At 46.3% G+C, this 18,149-nt stretch overlaps 1 protein-coding gene across 4 annotated transcripts in view; it reads right to left on the bottom strand.

Moving 5' to 3' along the window:
* Positions 1–629: 629 nt before the first annotated feature.
* LOC121553189 (zinc transporter 6-like) overlaps positions 630–18,149 on the bottom strand; it is a 70,186-nt gene continuing 52,666 nt past the window's right edge. For 3 of the 4 annotated variants that reach the window (XM_041866176.2, XM_041866178.2, XM_041866179.2), the window contains 6 exons: positions 15,015–15,063; positions 10,911–11,030; positions 8,662–8,764; positions 8,337–8,384; positions 6,929–6,997; positions 630–2,415 (listed from right to left, as the gene is read on the bottom strand). In XM_041866176.2, the coding sequence (XP_041722110.2) occupies positions 1,864–2,415; positions 6,929–6,997; positions 8,337–8,384; positions 8,662–8,764; positions 10,911–11,030; positions 15,015–15,063 (941 nt within the window). In that variant the 3' untranslated portion in view covers positions 630–1,863. The remainder of the gene's footprint in view (positions 2,416–6,928; positions 6,998–8,336; positions 8,385–8,661; positions 8,765–10,910; positions 11,031–15,014; positions 15,064–18,149) is intronic. The other variant, XM_041866180.2, reaches the window with a different exon arrangement.

Raw genomic sequence — 18,149 nt, 5'->3', positions numbered from 1 at the left:
TCTTTAAATGGACAATTCTGTGAACTGTCTTGTGCAAGTTTTAAATTGACACAATACCTGTTAGCAAAGGTGTCAGCTAGAGATTATGTGCAGGAGCTTGCAGGGATTTGTAGTTTTGCATGATGTCTACTTTGATGCTAATTAGCATTTGAGAGTAAATAGAGCCGTATATATTGATAAGTCACCTTGTCCGAGAGAGATTTACACGGTTATCAAAATGTCACGAAAGGGTAAGCCTACACGAAACACAGACCTTTATTTTAAGTGATTCTAAAATTCCCTATGGCAAAAATGAATAGTGGAAAAACAATTGGAACCATTTCCCTGTTTGACCGCTATAGGGGATGTGCTGGCCCCAGCCTGTCCATGGTTGCACGCCAAGCAAAGGCCACCAAGCTCTAAAGAGTGCACGTTTAAACATGAGAAAACGCACGCCAAAAGGACATTCTGATGTTGTCCATCCATGAGCCTATAATTTGGACTAACTGATATTAGTCACATATTAATAGGTACATAGGGAACGCGTTCCAGTTTTAGACTGAATATCACATTTCCCTACATGGCATTGTATAGGCCTCTTTTTCTTTTATTTTTTCGTAAACATTAAATTAAAACAATTAAAAAACAAATACAAGAGGAATGTTTTTATTACATGTCAGATGTTTATCTCCTATAGGCTTCAATTTATGTATGGGCTTCTTCACCATTCGCTCTCAACATCGCGGGTCTTTTTTTAATAAAGAAAGGTTTGACTGAATATCATATTTCCCTACATGGCGAAATTTTATTTTTCGTAAATACCAGACTGATCCGTGCAGCAAGCTGGCAGGATCAGGTGGCTTCACAAGGATACTTTTATTTAGCCAAACGCAATAATGAAAATGTCAAAATTAGCCTAACACAAGTTGTATGAAAGACTGTAAACATGAAATTAAAACAAAAAGAAAAAAAAATACAAGAGGAACATTTTTATTACATGCCAGATGTTTCTCATATAGGCTTCAATTTTATGTATGGGCTTCTTCACCATTCGCTCTCAACAGGGCGGGTCTTTTTTTAATCAACGTCTTAAAGCTTCGGTTGGGATATTATGTTGGAACATTGAAGTCGGCCTTCATAATTTTTTTAAGGACAAATTCAAATGCAGATAGCTGACAATTCACGTCCCATGCTGAGTCGCCAAACTCATTGGTGAGACTTTCAATGGACATAGACCCGGAAAGTTCAAGTATATGACAAACAATAGGGCAATTACAGTGATTCTACATGAGAGTTTGCATTTAATTTATTGTAGACTATACTGAAATTAAAATAATAAGTATTTGTTTTCCATAAAATAGTAACAGGTGTAATACATAGCATTGAGGTTGGTATCAGGAATCATTTTAGTGTATCAAAGTGATGCTTCTAATACAGTTAATGGGGGAAAATATCAGTCTATGTATTGCCCCATTGTGTCTTGTCCCTGCATTAGGTCACTTTGTTTTCTCCCTAAAAATATCACTCCCATCTTTTGATGGCCATCGACCAAGGGAATAATAGTTATTGAATCAAACATTCAAGTCCTAAGAGCACAAAAGTGAATTCATGGTTTAACGCACACATTTATGGTACAAAAGCAATAGAGCTCCTCCACGATTCTCAAACAGAAGAAAAATTAATTTAAACCGGCATATCATATACAGAAAGAACACAGGCCTACAGTTAATTTCCAACTCATTTGCTTTTTGAAGAATAATACAAAAAATATACAAAGATAGAAAATCAACCAAAGGTCAGAATGGATGTCCTGGTTCCATCAAAATAAATACCATAATATATTCTCTCTCTAATATCCCACTTCTATACCTCACGTTCTAAACATCAGGGTCTGTACTGTGATGGGAGAGGGATGCTTCCAAATCGCTGTGGCGCTGCACCCAAGGCAGTTCTGAAACCTTGTTGTGACGAAGGCATCCCTGCACCCATTCCCAGGTTCATCCCCAACCCACTTCCCGGCCGGGCTAGGTCCTGGTTGAGCATGCTGGTGTAAGGGGAGGCTCCGTAGTTGAGGCCCATGACGTAAGGCCTGTGAGGCTGGGTGCTGGGTAGCACCATGGGGTGGACATGCATCCCCGGGGTGTTGAAGGAGAACTCTGGCGGTGGGCTGCTGGGTTTGGATGGGGTGGAGGTGAGCCGATCCATGTCCTCCAAGGGTTTGTGGGGAGGGGGGACGAAGCTGGACAGGCCCCCGTAGTCAGAAGGTCTGAGTGTGCCGGCTGGGAGCGCCTCGGCCACGAGGGAAGGCCGGATCCAGTCATCCTTGAAAATCTGAACCGTCAGCGTGGACACGAGGGGAAAGAGGCGGTTGGTCACATGGGCCAGCACCATCTGCTCGTTGGCATCCCGGCGTATTCGGACGTGGACGGATCCAGCCTGGACACAAAGCAGGTGGAGGAGGAGTTAAAGAGACAGTCTTTATTTACTCTACATCCTCCCTCCCTCCCTCTAGTTCTCTCCCCCTCCCTCCCTCTAGTTATCTCCCTCCCTCCCTCTAGCTCTCTCCCTCCCTCCCTCTAGTTCTCTCCCCCCCATCTAGTTCTCTCCCTCCCTCCCTCCCTCTAGTTCTCTCCCCCCCATCTAGTTCTCTCCCTCCCTCCCTCCCTCCCTCCCTCCCTCCCTCCCTCCCTCCCTCTAGTTCTCTCCCTCCCTCTAGTTCTCTCCCTCCCTACCTACCTCCCTCCCTACCTCTAGTTCTCTCCCTCCCTCCCTACCTCCCTCCCTCCTAGTTCTCTCCCTCCCTACCTCCAGTTCTCTCCCTCCCTCCCTCCCTCTAGTTCTCTCCCTCCCTACCTACCTCCCTCCCTACCTCTAGTTCTCTCCCTCCCTCCCTACCTCCCTCCCTCTAGTTCTCTCCCTCCCTCTAGTTCTCTCCCTCCCTACCTCCAGTTCTCTCCCTCCCTCCCTCCCTCTAGTTCTCTCCCTCCCTACCTCCCTTCCTTTTAGTTCTCTCCCTCCCTACCTCCCTCCCTCTAGTTCTCTCCCTCCCTACCTCCCTCCCTCCCTACCTCTAGTTCTCTCCCTCCCTACCTCCCTCTAGTTCTCTCCCTCCCTCCCTCTAGTTCTCTCCCTCCCTACCTCCCTCCCTCTAGTTCTCTCCCTCCCTCCCTACCTCTAGTTCTCTCCCTCCCTCCCTACCTCTAGTTCTCTCCCTCCCTCCCTCTAGTTCTCTCCCTCCCTCCCTACCTCTAGTTCTCTCCCTCCCTCCCTCCCTCCCTCCCTCTAGTTCTCTCCCCTTTTCCAGTTCTCCCCCTCCCTCCCTCTAGTTCTCCCCCCCTCCCTCTAGTTCTCTCCCCCCCTCCCTCCCTCTAGTTCTCTCCCTCCCTCCCTCTAGTTCTCTCCCCCCTCCAGTTCTCCCCCCCCTCCTCCCTCCCTCTAGTTCTCCCCCCTCCCTCTAGTTCTCTCCCTCCCTCTAGTTCTCTCCCCCCCTCTAGTTCTCTCCCCCCTCCCTCCCTCTAGTTCTCTCCCCCCCTCCCTCCCTCTAGTTCTCCCCCCTCCCTCCAGTTCTCCCCCCCTCCCTCTGGTTCTCTCCCCTCCCTCCCTCCCTCTAGTTCTCCCCCTCCCTCCCTCCCCTCTAGTTCTCTCCCCCCTCCCTCCCTCCCTCCCTCTAGTTCTCTCCCCCCTCTAGTTCTCTCCCCTCCTCTAGTTCTCTCCCCCCTCCCTACCTCTAGTTCTCTCCCTCCCTCCCTCCCTCTAGTTCTCCTTCCCTCCCTCTAGTTCTCTCCCCCTCCCTCCCTCCCTCTAGTTCTCTCCGCCACTCCCTCCCTCCCTCTAGTTCTCTCCGCCACTCCCTCCCTCTAGTTCTCTCCGCCACTCCCTCCCTCTAGTTCTCTCCCCCCTCCCTCTAGTTCTCTCCCCCCCTCCCTCTAGTTCTCTCCCCCCCTCCCTCTAGTTCTCTCCCCCCCTCCCTCTAGTTCTCTCCCCCACCTCCCTCTAGTTCTCTCCCCCCCTCCCTCTAGTTCTCTCCCCCCTCCCTCTAGTTCTCTACCCCCCTCCCTCTAGTTCTCTCCCCCCTCCCTCTAGTTCTCACTCTCCTCCTTCTAGTTCTCACTCTCCTCCTTCTAGTTCTCTCCCCCCCTCCCTCTAGTTCTCACTCTCCTCCTTCTAGTTCTCACTCTCCTCCTTCTAGTTCTCCCCCCCCTCCCTCTAGTTCTCTACCCCCCCTCCCTCTAGTTCTCTCCCCCCCTCCCTCTAGTTCTTCACTCCCTCCCTCCCCCTCCCTCTAGTCCCCCCCTCCCTCTAGTTCCATACCTCGCTCTCCCTCCCTCCCTCCCTCCAGGTCCCTCCCTCCCTCCAGTTCCCTCCCTCCCTCCAGTTCCCTCCCTCCCTCCAGTTCCCTCCCTCTCTCTCTAGTTCCCGCTCTCCCTCTAGTTCCCTCCCTCTCGCGCTCTCCCTCTAGTTCCCTCCCTCCCTCTCGCTCTCCCTCTAGTTCCCTCTCTCTCCCTCTAGTTCCCCCCCTCCCTCTCTCTCCCTCTAGTTCCCCCCCTCCCTCTCTCTCCCTCTAGTTCCCTCCCTCTCTCTCCCTCTAGTTCCCTCCCTCTCCCTCCCTCCAGTTCCCTCCCTCCCTCCAGTTCCCTCCCTCTCTCTCTAGTTCCCTCCCTCTCGCGCTCTCCCTCTAGTTCCCCCCCTCCCTCTCTCTCCCTCTAGTTCCCTCCCTCCCTCTCGCTCTCCCTCTAGTTCCCCCCCTCCCTCTCTCTCCCTCTAGTTCCCTCCCTCCCTCCCTCTAGTTCCCTCCCTCCCTCCCTCTAGTTCCCTCCCTCCCTCTAGTTCCCTCCATCTAGTTCCCTCTCGCTCTCTCTCCCTCCCTCTCTCTCTCTCCCTCCCTCTCTCCCCTCCCTCCCTCCCTCTCTCTCCCTCCCTCCAGTTCCCTCCCTCCCTCCCTCTCTCTCCCTCCCTCCAGTTCCCTCCCTCTCTCTCCCTCCCTCTCGTTCCCTCCCTCTAGTTCCCTCCATCTAGTTCCCTCCATCTAGTTCCCTCCCTCTCTCTCCCTCTAGTTCCCTCCCCCTCTCTCCCTCCAGTTCCCTCCCTCTAGTTCCCTCCCTCTCTCTCCCTCTAGTTCCCTCCATCTCCCTCCCTCTCCCTCTAGTTCCCTCCCTCCCTCTCCCTCTAGTTCCCTCCCTCCCTCTAGTTCCCTCCCTCTCCCTCTAGTTCCCTCCCTCCCTCTCCCTCTAGTTCCCTCCCTCCCTCCCTCCCTCTCCCTCTAGTTCCCTCCCTCCCTCCCTCTCCCTCTAGTTCCCTCCCTCCCTCTCCCTCTAGTTCCCTCCCTCTAGTTCCCTCCCTCTAGTTCCCTCCCTCTCTCCCTCCCTCTAGTTCCCTCCCTCTCTCTCCCTCCCTCTCTCTCTCTCTCCCTCCCTCTCTCTCTCTATCCCTCCCTCTAGTTCCCTCCCTCTCTCCCTCCCTCTAGTTCCCTCCCTCTCTCTCTCCCTCCCTCTAGTTCCCTCCCTCCCTCTCTCTCTCTCCCTCCTTCTAGTTCCCTCCCTCCCTCTCTCTAGTTCCCTCCCTCTCTCTCTCTCCCTCTAGTTCCCTCCCTCCCTCTAGTTCCCTCCCTCCCTCTAGTTCCCTCCCTCCCTCCCTCTCTCTCCCTCTAGTTCCCTCCCTCCCTCTCTCTCCCTCTAGTTCCCTCCCTCTCCCTCTAGTTCCCTCCCTCTCTCTCTCCCTCTAGTTCCCTCCCTCTCTCTCCCTCTAGTTCCCTCCCTCTCTCTCCCTCTAGTTCCCTCCCTCTCTCTCCCTCTGGTTCCCTCCCCCTCTCTCCCTCTGGTTCCCTCCCCCTCTCTCCCTCTGGTTCCCTCCCTCTCTCTCCCCCTGGTTCCCTCCCTCTAGTTCCCTCCATCTCCCTCTCTCTCCCTCTAGTTCCCTCCCTCTCTCTCCCTCTAGTTCCCTCCCTCTCTCTCCCTCTAGTTCCCTCCCTCTCTCTCCCTCCCTCCCTCTAGTTCCCTCTAGTTCTCTCTCACTCTACTGGCAGTACCCTAGGGCATACAGTCTGGAGAGAACAGTGTGGCAACAACTCAGAACTGTGTGACAACTGGGCACAGCAGCAACACCACTGGATAAACTTAGTCCACACAGCAATTAGGAGCACAGCCAAGAAGCTGGCCTATTTATCGATATGTCAGTAGTGATGCTGTTATTGCATAATGTTATCATTATATTACGCTGCTTTTACGCAGAGTGCAAATATGTGTTATTTCATTGAATGAGATTTAACATAGCAGCAGACCAGACAGAATCTGTATTTAATTCCCTAATTCATTCTGAAGTGAAGCAAATTTTTTAGAGCCACAGTCTGAATAATTAACATCTCAGGCGTTTCGATGAAACCAGAATGACTCCATAGACTAATGTATTTTTGTGTGCCTACTCAGTCTTCACAATTGAAATCAAATAACATGGCTTCCTAGAGGCAGGAGACGAGAAGCTCGGTGCTCAGAGATTTCCCCTCACCGACACAGGACTGTTTAAACTGGCATCTGACCTTTGATATTCACAGCATGCTTCTTGGACACAAAGGAATACATGGGACTACACTCGTGCAAGGCAATCTAGTACATTATCATACCACCCTAACCCTATAATTTAGAAATAAGCGAGGGATGTCGGTTGTTGGAATGAAATGCATTCCTGTCAGTCAAAAACAAGTCTTAATTAAATCAATAGAGAAATTGCAACGCATGAGAAACTTGTCCCCTTTTAATTTGAGTGAGCAAATCCTTGCCAATTGTTCGTAAACAACAAGGGGGCCACTAAACTAAATGATGAGGGTGAGTGGCGTTCTCTTTGTGTTCTTGGCATCTGGTGCAGGGAGCCGGCAGAGTTAACAGAGCGTGGTGCATAGCACTGGGAGTCTGCTGGGTACAATGAGGACAACAGTGACAAAACCATGATGACGTACCAGAGATCCAAAGCCAACCGTCCAGAAGTGCTCGTTACGGACCTCCAGGACCCCCTCCAGAGTGGAGACCTGATGGGAGAGCAAGTACAGCAGGATAGAGGCCATGAGGGCTGAGACTGACATCTTCCTATCAAGGGTTGTAGGGACCAGTCAACTAGCATGGTCTGGAAAAATGATAACTAGATCTATTTATAACATGGATAGGATCCCAATCAGGATAGGATCCCAAAGGCAGTTGGGAATCATTGGAAGTTGTTGCACACTGTGAAAAACACTTAACAAATATAAAATATAAAACACAGAGACCAAAATTGGCTACAATGCATGTGGTAACATGCAAAACGTTTTGCCGTCTTCTTTAGGCAGTGCAACCAATAGGATGGGCTTGACCTATAGTAATAGAAAAGAGGTCAATGAGGACAACCCTCCGCAAACGCATCACTGAGTGCCATTAGGAGCAAAGATGAGAAGTCCCCATTCGCTACGCACTTTGCCTTCCACCACCATAGCTTCACACATCTAAGAGTTGGGCGATCAAAAATGGCGGGGGGCAAAATAGATTTTTAAAAGTAATTCCGTTGAGCAGGGCCTTAAAAAGGGCAGTTGAAACAATAATAAAGTGTTGTCCCCGCCACTGTTTCGTTAAAAAGATGAGGGATGGGGCTGGAAAAATGTAACCACTTTCAAATTCATAGACAGAGCTATAGATGCAAGGACTGACCATCCATGATATCAAAGTTATAGTTTTAACCATGTTTTGAGGCCCAACTTATATGTTGGGTTCTGATGGGGTACGGCAGTTGAACTAAGCTCATGAGGCATTTATAAGTTATATTCTTCAAGAATTAATGGGTACATATATCATTCATTTATAAGTGGAAAAAAATGGATGAAGCAACTGCAGATTGCCCCTTTAACGAGGAATTAACATGTTTGCTGTAAACGGTTTGATCACTGTGTAAATATCCCTGTATTATGTAAATAGTTTGTATTCCGCCTCACATGCCTTATTATTAACATGATGGATTTCATGTCTAACTGTAGCGCTATATCCACATTACATTACCCTTGTTATATTGTTATAATTAGGATTATCTCCTCCCTTTACTTCACTAGGGTTGTCCTCATTTGACCTCCCGTTCTGTTTCTAAGCGGCAATCTTGGATTGGAAAAACAACAAAGCATTCACCGCCCCCACACCCCCACTTCTTTTGGAAAAGACCTGAGGGATGGCACTGGAGAAGTGTAACCACTCACATTTGTAGACAGAGCAATACATGCAAGGACTGACCATCCTTGAGATTAAAATGACAGTTTATCCTGTATGTAATATCCTGTATTCCCACACAAACATCTGTAAATGAAAGCAGATGTTATTCAACCCAAATCTGAGTGTTCTTAGTCTTACCTCTCTGAGCAATTTGTCAAGCTGACCGATGACATGGGATGGAGTGGTCTAAAGAGAGAGCACAAGGCAAACAGATGGGAGTCAACTCAATTCAAAACACAGCACACAGTCCAATCAGTAAATGAGTTAAGTTCCATCAAATAACATACTCTCTTACAACAAACAGTGCAAGCCAAACAGAATCCGGACCGAACATAACTCACAATCATTCCAAGAGATAAGTGTTGAGTTGAGTTACAGTACAGTTGTCTGATCCACGTCATGTCCTACAGAGAATTCAACGATCCAATTCAGTTTAGACTGTGGACATGTTTGGATAGCCTACCTGAAGGAGCACCTTCCCGCTGTACACGCTCATAGGATACATGGTGCCAAAAATCATGAGGCCGATGGCCACCGCCGAGGCTGTGTCCACAGCATTGTAATTACTGTAGTCAGAGAGAAAGAGCATCAGGTACTTCATAATATATCATATTGGTAAGTTATAAAGTTAGGAGCATATACACTATGTACAGTGCCTTCAGGAAGTATTCCTACTCCTTGACTTATTCCTCATTTTGTTGTTACAGCCTGAATTCAAAATGGATTCAATTGATTTTTTTCCCCTTACCCATCTACACACAATACCCCTATAATGACAAAGTGAAAACATGTTTATAGACATTTTAGCAAATGTATTGAAAATGAAATACAGAAATAACTCATTTACATAAGTATTCACACCTCTGAGTGTCACGCCCTGATCTAGAGAACTCTTGTTGGTTGGGTCAGGGTGTGAGTTTCTGTTGAGATCTATGTTATTGTATTTTTATGTTGTAGATCTATGTTGATATTTCTATGTTTGGCCGGGTGTGATTCCCAATCAGAGGCAGCTGTCGCTCGTTGTCTCTGATTGAGGATCATACTTTAGTAGCCTGGTTGCCTACCTTAGTTGTGGGATCTTGTTTATGTTCCTGTTAGGCTTGTTGTGTGTATAGCCCATAGGACGTCACGTTTTGTGAAGTGTTTAGTCGTCTTAACAAATATGTACGCATATCACGCTGCACCTTGGTCTGACCCGTCTCTCAACGATCGTGACACTGAGTCAATACATGTTAGAATCACCTTTGGCAGCGATTACAGCTGTGAGTCTTTCTTGGTAAGTCTTAGAGCTTTGCACACTTGGATTTTACAATATTTGCACATTCTTTTAAAATTCTTCAAACTGTCAAATTGGTTGTTGATCATTGGTAGACAGCCATTTTCAGGTCTTGCCATATTTTCAAGCAGATTTAAGTCAAAACTGTAACTAGGCCAATCGGAAACGTTCAATGTTGTCTTGGTAAGCAACTCCAGTGTTTTACCTTGTTTTAGGCTATTGTCCTGCTGAAAGGTGAATGTGTCTGCCAGTGTCTGTTAGAAAGCAGACAACCAGGTTTTCGCGTGTGCTTACTCTATTCTGTTTCTTTTTATCCTAAAAAATCCCTTGTTCTTGCCGAAGACAAGCATATCCATAACATGATGCAGCCACCATCATGATTGAAAATATGAAGAGTGGTACTCAGTGATGTGTTGTGTTGAATTTACCCTAAAAATAATGCTTTGTATTCAGGACAAAGTTAATATCTTTGCCACATTTTTTGCAGTTTTACTTTACTGCCTTGTTGCAAACAGGATGCATGTTTTGGAATATTTGTATTCTATACAGGCTTCCTTTTCACTCTGTGATTTATGTTGGTATTATGGAGTAACTACAATGTTGATCCATCCTCTGTTTTCTCCCATCACAGCCATTAAACTCTACAACTGTTTTAAAGTCACCATTGGCCTCATGGTGAAATCCTTGCGTGTTGTCCCTCTCCGGCAACTGAGTTAGGAAGGATGCCTGTATCTTTGTAGTTACTAGGTGTATTGATACATCATCCAAACTGTAATTAATAACTTCAACATGCTCAAAGGGATATTCAATGTCTGCTTTTAAAAATGTATTTGTATCTACCAATAGGTGGTTTTCTTTACGAGGCATTGGAAAACCTCCCTGGTCTTTGTGGTTGAATCGGTGTTTGAAATTCACTGATTGACTGAGGGACCTCACAATGTGTGGGGTACAGAGATGAGGTAGTAATTAAAAAATCATGTTAAACACTTATTGCACACAGTGAGTCCATGCAACTTATGTGACTTGTTAAGCACATTTTTACTCCTGAACTTATTTAGGGTTGGCCTAAAAAGGGGTTGGAATAGTTAGACTAATTTCAGTTATTCCTTTAATTAATTTGTAAACATTTGGCATTATGGGGTATTGTATATGGAACAGACACAAAATATCAATTTCATCAATTTTAAATTGAGGCTGTAACACAAACAAATGTGGAAAAAGTCAGGAGTTGTGAATACTTTCTGAAGGCACTGCATGTCAGGAGTTATCATTGAGGTTGATAAGTAACAGAAGGATGTCCCACACACAGCAGGCAGACAAGGGCTTTGTGAGAACACATTCAGAGTACACATTCTTCCTCATCCCCAGTCTCGATTTATAACTTCCCCGAATCCACCAACTAATGCCATTACACCGTGTCGGAGGGGAGGACTTACTTGATCTCGATGAGCATGTAGGTGATGCTGAGAGCGAGAGCTCCGGCCACGTTGATTAAGACAAATGGATTCATTCGAGGCAGAAGGACACTGCTGAGGCCAGGGATAATCCCACACAGGCTGAAAACATACAAAATTAGATTACTATAGTAAACCAGTCAACCCTGCAGTTTTGCTCCAAACGCATAAAAAGTGTCTAAACTGGTTAGTTACTTTGACAACACATATTACTAAAGAAATCACACAAACATTCCAAGACAGGGACTCACAGAAAGCACCTGTAATATACATATCCATTTTAAAAGGTGAAAATATTAATATTGCTGAGACTAAGTGATTGTAATCTTCCAAAAATGTGTTATATACATTCAGCACTCACAGTGTGACGTCGAGCACTCACATTTAGCCAGTGTGACATCCAGCACTCATATTTAGCCAGTGTGACATCCAGCACTCACATTTAGCCAGTGTGGCGTCGAGTACTCACATTTAGCACAGTTTTCTATTTGAAGCCTTGTACACAGGTTTTGGCATATCATTATTTGGAATAGGTCACGATTAGATAAATACTGAGAAGATTAATTTATATATTCTTGGCACCCAACTCGTCAATGTATTATTTTACAGACAGAATGCTGCATTAGTTCTGTGTTTTTGGATCAGATTTTACATTCTCTGTTTGGAATGTGCTGCACCCTGTTCATAAATTACCAATTTCTGATCCAATTCAGATGGCTTGCCTTTTATAATGCCATTGTCATATAAATGGCCATTAAACATTAATGTTTGCTTTTCAGCATGCGACTGAATGAAATACATTACTCTCATTTCCCAAGAAAAACCCCCAGATCCCTATAGTGAATGGAACCCTCTCTTCTTACAGCTGTGTTGAGATGAACAGTGCGCATGGTTTACAGATCAGTCATGTGTTTATTCAGAAACGTTAATGCAGTGCATTAGGAGGTGTAGCCTGTAGGTGTGATTATATGATAGGAAGTGACGTCCTGCTCAGACAGAGGGGTGCTGTGTCTGACCGCAGAGTGTCTTGAGACCATACATCATACTCATCAGCATCAGTAGAGGGCAATGAGTTCACTCACATTTAGCCAGGGTGACGTCAGGCCCTCACATTTAGCCAGGGTGACGTCAGGCCCTCACATTTAGCCAGGGTGACGTCCGGCACTCACATTTAGCCAGGGTGACGTTTGAAGTGATGTACACAGGTTTTGGCATATCATTATTTGATTAGATAAATACTGAGAAGATTAATTATATATACTGTGTTTAAACTGCATCCCTGTTCAACGTCAACCTCATAGTGGACATGCAAGGATACTAGTCCTCTGATGTCCAACATGGACAAAATAAACAATAGGCATTTTTTTATAAAGAAAATGAATTAACATAAAGAAGCTTGACCTCCGGTCACTTCATTTGAAACCAACATTTTTTTTGGGGGGGGGGGAGTGGGGTGATGTGAGTGGGAAGCAGGATTTACAATCCGAATAATCTCCTTATCTCCCCGCTGCAATTATATAATTTGAGTACTAGGGAAACGGTTGTGTGATTCCATGGCCGCCTGTCTGCACAGTCTGTGCGGCCGGCGCTGCCTAGAAAGAGCGAGAGAAGGAGGGAGAGAGAACACTGTGTGTGGATAGAGGGAGCTTTGTTCCAGAGTTTGTTTAATCCCACCCACTGGAGACAGAAATTGTGGGATTATGGTGAGACAAACAAACACTTGATATGATGTATGTTGACTATAAATACAGACTAAACGCCGTTGCCCAAACAATAGTACACCGTGGACTAGCTCCGAGGGTTATGTCTAGCCACCAAACACCAGGGAGGGTAGTGTGGCCCAGAGACATGCATGATATTAAAACGATGAGTAAACGTCATCCGGGACATCCTGTTCACTGTGCCTTCTACTCAGAACAATCAGAACTTTACTCTTATATATACACTAGGTGCTGTTTCCCCAGGTAATCTGAAGAGTGGGTGAGATTCAGATGAGGCTGGTGGGAGGAGCTATAAGAGGACGGTCTCATTGTAACGGCTGGAATGGGTGATTGATTCCATTTCAGCCATTACAATGAGCCCATCCTCCTATAGCTCCTCCCACCAGCCTCCTCTGGTGGGATTGTATGCGTCTTTCTCTATTCAGGAGGGAATGTGTCAGAAAGCCAGTTCATCATATTTGGGGTTTTATAATCAATCATGAGACTTCAGTCATTGCCAACTGCACACTCCCAGAATATTTTTCCAAATGATTCCTCCTACTCCAAACATGACTCAGCCTTTTGTAATTTTTCACTTCCTGAGTAGGCAGGTTCCATACCGGGGCACCAGCAGAGACTGTAAAGGTGCAAGATGATCTCAACATTCTGGACTGAAACAAAACCCACCAACATTCATTATTTAGACAAAACTAGTGAGGCGATTCATCATCCTGGAAGATACTGTATGAGGGTGGAGAGGGGAGGGGTGGAGAGGAGTTTCACTGCACAGCCCTGCACGGGGTCTCCAGTGGTGACGGTCAGGAGCAGATAGTGGCTGCACTGAGTGCATCCAGCAGGTCTTAACCTCAGGGTGAGAGCGCACAGCACAATATGGTGGAGGTGAAAGGGAAGATAACAGTTTCACCTCTGACCTCTATAGGCAGGTTTGGCCAGAGGCGGTCATTGTAATCCACATCTGCCACGCTGAGTCCCCTCCTGTACTCCCTGTTCACCCATGACTGCATGGCCAGGCACGACTCCAACACCATCATTAAGTTTGCCGACGACACAACAGTGGTAGGCCTGATCACCGACGATACAGCCTATAGGGAGGAGGTCAGAGACCTGGCTCTGTGGTGCCAGGATAACAACCTCTCCCTCAACGTGATCAAGACAAAGGAGATGATTGTGGACTACAGGGGGAAAAAAAGAGGACTGAGTACGCCCCCATTCTCATCGATGGGGCTGTAGTGGAACAGGTTGAGAGCTTCAAGTTCCTTGGTGTCCACATCACCAACGAACTAACATGGTCCAAACACACCAAGACAGTCGTGAAGAGGGCACGACAAAGCCTATTCCCCCTCAGGAGACTGAAAAGACTTGGCATTAGTCCTCAGATCATCAAAGCTCTACAGCTGCACCATCGAGAGCATCCTGACTGGTTGCATCACCGTCTGGTATGGCAACTGCTCGGCCTCCGACCGCAAGGCACTATAGAGGGTAGTGCGTACGGCCCAGGACATCACTGGGGCCAAGCTTCCTGCCATCCAGGACCTCTATAGCAGGCGGTGTCAGAGGAAGGCCCTAAAAATTGTCAAAGACTCGAGCCACCCTAGTCATAGACTGTTCTCTCTGCTACCGCACGGCAAGCGGTACCGGAGCGCCAAGTCTAGGTCAAAAAGGCTTCTTAACAGCTTCTACCCCCAAGCCATACGACTCCTGAACAGCTAATCATGGCTACCCAGACTATTTGCATTGCCCACCCCAACCCACTCTTTTACGCTGCTGCTACTCTGTTTATTATTTATGCATAGTAACTTTAACTCTACCCACGTACATATTTCCTCGACTAACCGGTGCCCCCGCACATTGACTCTGTACCGGTACCCCCTGTATATAGCCTCGCTACTGTTATTTTATTTGACTGCTTCTTTTTAATTTGCTATTTTGTACTTATCAATTCTTTACTTAACCAACAATGCAGTTTAAGAAAATAAAAAAGTGTTAAGGGCTTGTAAGTAAGCATTTCACTGTAAGGTCTGCACCTGTTGTATTCGGCACGTGGCAAATAACATTTGATTTGATTTGAAATGACATGACACCGGCCCTTGCTTCCCATACCTTACAATCATCCCAAGAAGCTCAATCAATTAAGCCAATATTTTCCCTGACAAAGACACTCCATAACGTGTTGCTGAATATACCACACCCCATGTCGTGTATATTTTATTTGGCCTTTAACCTCAGTTTGATTGGGACAGACTGCTAGTCACATTACACACACTGTGGTGCATCCATCTCCTGAGGGAAACTGTCCACTTGTGGACTAAGGGGAAAAACAAGGAGGATCGAAACAGCAGGATGACTCACTGAAAGGGGATCTTACCTTCGACTTAGGTCTGCAACATGCTCCTGGAGCCAACTGGTGCTGGCAGCTGTTGGGGGGGATGGGGGAGAGACGAGGAGACAGAGACAGACGACAGGGGTAAGAGTTAGACACTTTCAAAACACAGGCGGAGAGCATCACTCTAGCAGCCCTTATCTGCAGTCTGTTCCCATACGTCTTCCTCCACGGCGGCCGTTGTTGTGGCGGTAACCGAAGCCTGAGTGCCATTTGAGTGGAGCGTGTCCTCTGAGCTGTCCACCCCACAGGATGGCTTACCCTCACAGATGACTGACCAGGGGAGGGCACAGATATGCTTTTAGAGCATCCCACCGCCATCTGGGACATTTAAACACATGGCTATAGAACAAACCTCTCAGTCCATGTCACAGAAATATAGGCCAATTTACTGTGGTTTAGGCAGATAAGTGAGAGAGACTAGAAACAAGCCTTAGTAGAAGAGAACGATGGGCGCACTAGGCTACATGCAGCGACGCCTGAGACCAGCTGATAGTAAGTTGAGACAATATCATTTCCCCCTCCCCCCCCAATACAATCTATACTTTCCCCAAATAACTGGTCTTCTCCATGAAGTAACGACAGAAGTAGCCAATAGGGGTGGGCGATATGAGCTAAAATTCATATCACGATATTTTCCACTGTCCAGACGATATCGATATGATATCACGATATATGACGTAAAAAAATATGAATCACATTTTAATATCCCTTCTTGGTTAAATTATATTAGTTAAGGAAAAATATGTATTTGAACCTTATATAACCAGAAAGAGTGAGGCATTGGACCGTATGGACCTGAAAAGTTTTTATTTGTATTGTGCAAACATGCATTCCGTAAACATGAGGTAGGTAGGCCTATATATATATATATATATATATATAAATTAGATATTAAGTAAAATTAAATAAAAAATAACAGGAGATAAAGAAAATAAGGTAATTACAAATTCAAATACGTGTGTTTGTTTTGGCTACGGTCCGTAGATATGTAAAAAACTAACCGTTTGAAACTAAACCTTTCAAGCCTCAACCATCAATTATCAACAATATCAACAAATCTTCACTAGAACTTTCTTCACAAGTTCCGTGCCAGGAATACCAGCATGTTGACTGTTTCTGGCTTTAGTGCTGCCCTGTGACATGTCACCACATTGCCCCCAGTGCTGAATGCCCTCTCAGAGGGGGCACTTGTGGCAGGGATGCATAAGTATTTCTTTGCCAGACAACTCACACGTGGAAAATTAGATCCGTGAAATCGCCACCACTCCAAAGGATCAGACTCGCTGTCTGCTGCCGTTGCCAGAATGTAGCTATTCAGCTCTTGCTCAATGATCTGCCTCTCTGAACATGAGGCAGGTGCACTGCTGGTCTGCTTAAAGAAGCTCCCAAGGCTCTTCTTGGGCTTCTTGCCTGATTGATGAGCAGTGGAAGCTTCTTTCTCCCTGTCAGTGTGATCCTCTGCAAGAGACGATTTTCCCAGGGCTGTGTTCTCCACCAGGAGGGCTTCGGTCTCTGAGGCAGCTCTCACCTTAAAAAATGAAAATAATTAAACTTTATTTGTATAGCACCTTTCATACATAAAATGCAGCCCAAAGTGCTTTACATTTGAAGCAATAAAACAAGAACAAATGAATAAATACCTTAATGTCCTCCAGTTTCTCAGCGGACATGTACCTGGTCTTGAACCTTGGATCTAGAAAGGTAGCCATGGAGAGCAGCTCATCTGTTGCAGGGTCAGTGTACTTGTTATTCAAGTAATCAAGAACCTTGATCTTGATCTCTTTGGTCAGTTCTGTATCGTCCTTGCTCAGATTTAGAACCTCTGCATTTAACAGATTGATGACAGGCTTCAAATAGGACACGCTCACATACGCTTCTCCTGACAGGGCATCTGTAAAGTCCTGGAGTGGCTTCAGTGCTGCTGTGACTGATTCCAAGACCTGGATGTCTTGCCAGGTAGGTACAAGGTGCCGTGTCTTTTTGTCCCCTGCCAGGACCTGTGTAATGGCCTTTTCCTGCTCCAGGACTCTTTCCATCATTTTCAGACGAGATCCCCACCTTGTCGGAGATTCTGTGATGAGCTTGTGCAGGGGCAGGCTTAGTTCATTCTGTGCTGTCATCAGGGCCTTCTGCTTTTTCCAGCTGTATGAGAACGTGCTAACCACCTTTTTGCAAACCCCTGTGGCCCGGGAAATCGCACACCCCTGTGGCCCGGGAGCGTTTTGGACACTCCTCTCTGGAAATTGGGAATAAGAAATCAAAATAATAGGGTGAAAAATAATCGAATCACAATACAATAATAATTAATAATAATGCATTTTTATATAGAAATCACAATACAATATAACTTTTAATCTTTGTTTGAGGATTTACGGCATTTACATTCAACTGTTACACATTTTACAAATCTGATGTGCTTAGATTTAGCCTACGGTACATGGCTGATGTGAGCTGTATTTTTCTTAATAATAAGCATCATACAGGGTAGGCCTAGGCTACAGTCCTGAAACTTACCAATAGCATTGTGCAGCCTGTGTCCGAAACATCCAAGGTTTGCCCACTTGTTCAGCTGCAATGCCTTGATCATGTTCGATCCGCTGTCGGTCGTCATACAAACTTGACGCGACTCTTTTAATCCCCAGGACGACAGTATGTCCCTCAGCCCACCTGCAATTATTTCCCCGGTGTGGTCGTCTGGGAAATAAGACGTCTGTAGGCACTTACTTTTCAGTTTCCAGTCACCGTCTATGTAATGGATTGTGAGGCTTATATAAGGTTCTGTGGTACGACTTGACCATAGATCGGCAGTAGTGGAGAAGAATGGAATGTTATTTATCTCACTGTAAACTCTGTCCCAGCATTCTGTGTAAAGCTGTGGCAGGCATTTTTGGCTAAAATATTTGCGGCTCGGGATCTCATATCTTGGGTCCAGAGTTTGAATCAACTTTCTGAACCCCTCTTTCTCCACAGTTTGAATCGGGTACCATGTCCTTCGCTATGTGATTTGTAATCGCAGCTGTGATGTCTATCCATTTTTTGCTCGTCTTCTCATAGCAAGTACCGGCAGCAAATGATGATATAATTGATTGTTGAGTGCGAGTCTGGCTTGTCTTCGGG

Source organism: Coregonus clupeaformis, chromosome 37 (genome assembly GCF_020615455.1).
Source record: "Coregonus clupeaformis isolate EN_2021a chromosome 37, ASM2061545v1, whole genome shotgun sequence".
NCBI lineage: Eukaryota > Metazoa > Chordata > Actinopteri > Salmoniformes > Salmonidae > Coregonus > Coregonus clupeaformis.
The sequence above is the reverse complement of the archived record's forward strand: the minus strand, read 5'-3'. Positions and strand labels throughout refer to the sequence as shown.